At 45.8% G+C, this 5,987-nt stretch overlaps 1 protein-coding gene across 1 annotated transcript in view; it reads right to left on the reverse strand.

Moving 5' to 3' along the window:
• Positions 1-242: 242 nt before the first annotated feature.
• The window catches only part of NFRKB (nuclear factor related to kappaB binding protein), an 18,164-nt gene continuing 12,419 nt past the window's right edge, over positions 243-5,987 (reverse strand). Inside the window, exons 22-27 of the mRNA XM_017738336.1 lie at positions 5,916-5,984; positions 5,068-5,286; positions 3,869-4,645; positions 2,940-3,046; positions 2,075-2,210; positions 243-1,344 (exon numbers count right to left, since the gene is read on the reverse strand). Of these exons, the coding sequence (XP_017593825.1) occupies positions 1,219-1,344; positions 2,075-2,210; positions 2,940-3,046; positions 3,869-4,645; positions 5,068-5,286; positions 5,916-5,984 (1,434 nt within the window). The 3' untranslated portion in view covers positions 243-1,218. The remainder of the gene's footprint in view (positions 1,345-2,074; positions 2,211-2,939; positions 3,047-3,868; positions 4,646-5,067; positions 5,287-5,915; positions 5,985-5,987) is intronic.

Below are 5,987 nucleotides of genomic sequence, written 5' to 3' on the forward strand. Positions count from 1 at the left end.
CAGTAACATACAGAGCTCCCACCACAACAGTCCTGAATTGTACAATTTGGTTCTTTAAATGTATTATATTCTATAATATATAACTTGGAGCAAACCACATCTTTAAAAAAAAGACTACAAAAAAAGACCGGGTTAAAAAGAACCATCTTACCAAAAAGATGAACAGGCTATTAGCCCTTGGCAAGCTAGACAATGATTGTACACAAAACACGTTGTAAAGAACTGAAAGGAGATGGCAGAGATCTGTAAGGCTTTCTACACTTTTATTCTCCTGGTCCAACACATCTTTTGATCTCATTCAGCTTCAACGTCATGTCAGAACAGTCACAGATTCATCTCCAGTATGTGCAAAATTCAAAAATATTTACATAGACAGATAAAACTGCAAAAGTAAAAACAAAACTAATGGCCAGGGTCATGGGTTAAACTATTTCTTCAGAACCCAAGAGACAACAGTTTGAGGGTATTTGAAAACATACTCTGACCTTTTAAACCAAGGTACAGTTTGTTTCCACGGATAAAAAGGTTTATTTGTTGAGGAAAACTAGAAGAGGATCTTTCTGGTGAACACCAACTTTTTCCTTTCCACTACAGTCCCATTTGCTGACAGACTTGTTTACACAATGACTTTCTGCATCTTCTCTCCCTCTTCCCCATGGTCACTCACTCTGTTCCAGCAAAAAACCACCTTGACTTTCACCCTATGACAGCAACCTGACAAGGATTGAGTTACAATAGCTCTGGTGTCAAGGACACCATCCTGAGTCACTAGGTAACAGTAGTGACAGCCAGTAAAAGGAGACATCTTCTCCATGACTTTGAAAAGCCACTGAATAACCCCTTCCAAGCAACTTTTCCTGCTTAATGAAGATCCAGGATAACTGCTTTGTCTACAACCCAAAATGCACAGAAACTGTATTTGCCAAAAGTCCTTTGGATGGAAAGAGAACAAAGAACAGGAAGACATTTCTTAGATTATCAATTTCACAGAACCTGGATTTACACATCTGGCTTGAAACATTTTGTTTTGTAGTACAGCATGGTTTTTTCCTGTGGAATTTCTACCCAGACATTGCAGTGCTGACCCTGGAGAAGGCAAGGGCAGAACCCAGTCCAATCCCAAGACATGGTTAGGGTTAGGCAGCCTCAGGTGGTTGGCTGGATGGAGGATGAGGCTCAGGGAAGTTCTTAGAAACTGATCCATGTTCAAACCAGTGTTCACAGCTGATCCTGGGTCTGTTTTGGAGATGGAGCTGTTGTCACAACCACGGTGGACACTGCTTTAGTAGAGCCAGAGACTGTTCCCTGCTGCAGATGGGAGGCTGGAACTGTTTGAATTCGCACCTGTGTGAAATGGAAAGAGAGAACTTGTCTCAAGAACAACCTGGTGACAAAATGACTGCAACCTGCATTGTGCTCTGGTAAAGTACCTGCTTCTGCTGCCAACAAAAACTCAGTTATAGGAAAAAGACCAAGTACCAAAAACACTCCCAGAACAGAATCTGCCTCAGGAAGATCATTCCACCCACTGCCCATGTGGGATGGTGACAGGAGATTTCCAGATTAGAGAGGAAGGCCTGAAAACTAGTTTGAATAAAAACCTATTATGTGAGCTGCTTTCACACATTTTCAGAACAAGGACTTGGATCCATTGGATACCTCACTTCTACAGACTTGTTACTATCAGCTTCAATGCAGATTAATTACTTGGAATTATGGAACACTAAGTTTCCAGACAGAAAGATGGATATGCAAAGCAGTTATGTGATTTCTTCAAGAAAAAGTGACCCACAGAAGACAAAGTACAAAGCACTACAAAGACTGCGAGTGTATAGAAAAATCCTGACAGGACTTTTACAGTCATTATACTGGCAGTGCTTCAAAAATATTTAAAAACTTTATCTGGATGGAGAGAAGGTAAAGGTGAAGATGGATTCCATGTGCTTAATGCAGACACTACAACCAAGCTGTGTGCCTGTTCTTTTTCTGCAACCCCATGTATCCAGTGTAAAGTCCTCCTCGAGCTGTTAAGTTGTAAAAAAGCAAATAGAATGATCATTCTAGGTGGTCTTACCTGCGTGGCTTGGCCTTGCTGCTGCAGCTGCTGTAGTTGCTGTGCAGTCAGAAAACTCACAGGCTTGTTCCCAGCGATCAGTTTAGTCCCTGCTGGCATTGTAGTCAGGATGATATTTCTGCCTAATCCACTGATGCTAAGGAAAAATAATTGTTGAAAGGTTACACAGCAGGCTTGATCTTTCCAACTCCAAGCCATTCCTCAATTGCTAGTAGATTATAGTTCTACCACATATACTAACCATTTTAAGTAGTGGATTTTTTCCCCCATAAAACTGGCAAATACACTAGTGACAAATTTATGTCATTATTTATAACTGATACAGAATTAACTTAGCACACAAATCACACCCATTTACTCTGGACTGTGCACATCACTGGGTTAGCCTGATCAGACCTGAATACTTCTCAATGCAGAAAACAGCTGAGCACTTGAAATATTAACTAAGGGAGACACTACCAGAATTTATGGAAGAATAAAAAAAAAGACTTCAATATCTGAATGCCAGAGGAATTCTCACTAAGGTGGTTAACTTCTCTTGAATGGAGAGAAGGCTTCAGATTACAGATATTTTTCAGTGTGTTAATTCTTGCTCAAACACACAGAACTAATCGAACATCTGGTTTCAAGGTACAGAATGTTTTTTCTTCAGTGTATCTGCTAGAACCTGCATCTCAAAATAAATAAATAAAAATTACAATCTCTTTGCAGACACCATATCCCCTCAGTCTCTTGCAGCTGATAGACCTGTTAACAGACTGCAATCCTATTCCAGCCTCTGCTTGCTTGCTCCCCAGGAACACACTGAACAAAGGCCTTCCTCAGCCAATTTCTAAAGCAGAGCTACAAGATGCAAAGCACTCACTTGGCGCCGAGGTTGCCCTTGATGATGGGGGCAGTGACCACGCTCTTGCCCTTCACTGGCTGGCTGATCACTGACAGGGGCACCGTGATCCGTGCTGGAAGTTTGCCCTGGGGAACAGGAAGAACATGTGAGGAGCTGTGGGGAGCTCAGAAGAGAAACTGCACGACAACATTGGCTGCTTTGTGGGAGTCCTGGGAGCAGCAGCTTTGCTGATGAAAATCTGTGCTCCAGTTCAGGCTCCTTAAAATTCACCTCCCTCTCATTCACTACACAGCTACCTGAACCCTGAAAATCCACGTCATCTTTGCACCACAGGATCCATGACTTTTATCCTTAGGAAACCACCACAGTGTCTGTTAGCTTATGTAACCACAATACAGTTCATGGTGCCTTCAGATTTGGGCATTAAAATAGCATTACAGGGCATAATCAGTAAAAAAGTTAGTACAAGTAACAAGCACTTCTAGTTCTGAACTTTCTATGACACCATTCCAAGGGAAATTATTCCCAAGGTGTGGGGCAAGACACAAGAGCTGCATGAGGCAGGACTTCAGACGTGTAAAGTTTATTTCATTCACTTGAGAGAGGAGATAAGGGAAGTATCTGACTTTTTGAGGGCATTTAGCTGCACTTTGAACACCATGAAATGAGTTGCAGATCCATAACCAGAATACAAGTTGTGGCTGCCCCATCCCTGGAAGTGTTCAAGGCCAGGCTGGATGAGGCTTGGAGTAACCTGATCTATAGAAGGTGTCCCTGCCCATGGCAGGAGGTGGGACTGAATGAGCTTTAATGTCCTTCACAACCTAAATCATTGTATGACTCTGCCATATTAATTTGAGTGGATGCAGTTTTCAGCCATAAAATACCAGTTTACTTTGGCACCCCCCTTCCCTCCCCACCCCCAGTGAGAGCTCAGCATTACTCACTGCCTGGGACGTAGATACCACTGTGGTGCTGACGGGCACCTGCCGCACAGCCGTGGCTCCTGTGCCCAGCGTTATGGGGGTCCCCGCAGCTCCCGAGGCCACAGCAACTGCTTTGGACACGGTGGCACTCACGGTGGGTAAGGAGGTGTGCGCTGTGCCAGCAACGCTCACTGCTGACGATGACGGCACCTGCTTCGCGTGAGTGGCTACAGTGATGGTCTGCCCGGCTTTGGGGGGTATCACCCCCAGCCCCTGCACAATCCTGATGGTGGCAGCTGGCTTGGCCTCTGTGGATGCCACCGTGGTTATGGCTTTGGTCTTCTGATCTGCCACGGTCATGCCCAGGGCAGGCATCAGGCGGAAAGCGGAGCTTGTTGGCTCTGCAGTCTTTAAGTCGGGAGTCACTTTAACCACGGTGCCTCCAGCTGGGCTGGAAGAGGCAGGAGAGGCCGTGCTGGTCTTGGCTGGAGACTCAGCAGCCTGGACAGGGTTGGATGTCACGTGCAAAGTTGCGGAGATGCCTTTCCCACCAGCGCTGCTTCCTGCAGCTGCTGTGAAGAGGTCTTGAGTCAGTTTGACAGTAGTGACTTGAGACTTGGCCAGGGTGGCCATCATGTCTGGGGTGATGCGCAGCACTGTCTGTCCCTTCGCGTCCGTGGTGATGGAGGACGGGGGCAGGCGCAACACGTCCTTCCCTTGGATCCGAAAATTGGTCGCTGTGAGTGGGATGCCACTTCCAGCCTGGGTCTTCACGCCAAGTTGTCCTGTAATAGCCACCTGGGAGAGATCAGAGAAATGGTTCTGGCAAACCAGGACAAGGTCCAAGGCACGCTCAAAGCAGAACTTCCCAACAGGAAGTTTTTTGCTCCCACTAGAATGCAAGTGGAATGAGACTAGCACTCAGTACACTACTGAAAATGGTTCTGGTTGTGTATCAGATGGCATTCCCAGGAAACACTGTGGGGCTGGTTTCTTTTCCAAACAAAATGAAGGAGAGATCACTCACTAAAGTACCTGCACCAACACATCTTTCACCTATACCTGAAAACAGGGCTCAAGCACACAAAACCAGCACTGCTTCAGTCTGCACAGTCCATCAACTCACACAGCATTACAGCTCACAAGTGTTCACATCTGTGCAACAAAGAGGAAACAACCAGGTCGTGGAGCCCAATTCCTTGTCTCTCCCTCCCTCTCACCTGCTTGATGATGTTCTGGCCAGCCACGTTCTGAATGACAGTGGTGGAGGAGGTGCTGGCAGCAGAACTGCCTGGAGAGCTGGTCACTGGCTTCACAGCAGGGCTGGGCACTGCAGGCAGCCCTGTCACGGTGATACTTGCCTGGCTGGCCATGGAGCTTCCTCCTCTTGGCACCTGCACAGGGCTACTTTGAGCTTTTACAGGCAGAGTCATCACAGCCTACAGAAAAGAGGAGGAAGACTATGAGCAGATGACCATAGTAGGAACAGTCTAGTGGTTCTTCTTTGTATTGTGCCACAGCTTGCAAGTTCAGAGGAGTTCACAAGAATTCCCTTGCAAGGATTCCAACTGCTTGGAATTGCAGTGAGGTGGGTGTCAGTCTCTTCTTCTAGACAAGAGAAGAGGAATTGGCCTCAAGTTGCACCAGGGAGGTTAACTTGGATATTAGGAAAATTTTTTTCACAGAAAGGGTCATAAAGCATTGGAACAGACTGCCCAGGACAGTGGTGGAGTCACCATCCCTGGAAGTGTTCAAAAAAATGTGCAGATGATGCACTTGAGGATATGGTTTACTAATGAAAATGGTGGTGCTGCTGTGTTCATGGCTGGACTTGATGATCTTGACGGTCTTTTCCAAGCTTAATGATTCTGTGATTCTAAGTTCGACAGACTTTTTATGTAATGCACATTTTGATGATGAAAAACAGAGCACTGAACAGTATTGCATATGTAAAACTGTTTCTGTGCTCTTGCCTGCAGTTCGCGCATGCTCCAAAGAAGCACAAAATGCCTGTGCATCACACCAAAACACCACAAGTCAGATCAGACGTCAGAGCTACGCAACTCACCTGCGGGAGCACTTTGGTTTGTGTGGCTGTAGCTGGAACACGGATTTGAGGCACTGTTGTGGGCTGCTGCTG

The sequence above is a fragment of the Corvus brachyrhynchos genome, unplaced genomic scaffold, assembly GCF_000691975.1.
Source record: "Corvus brachyrhynchos isolate BGI_N302 unplaced genomic scaffold, ASM69197v1 scaffold46, whole genome shotgun sequence".
NCBI classification, from domain to species: domain Eukaryota; kingdom Metazoa; phylum Chordata; class Aves; order Passeriformes; family Corvidae; genus Corvus; species Corvus brachyrhynchos.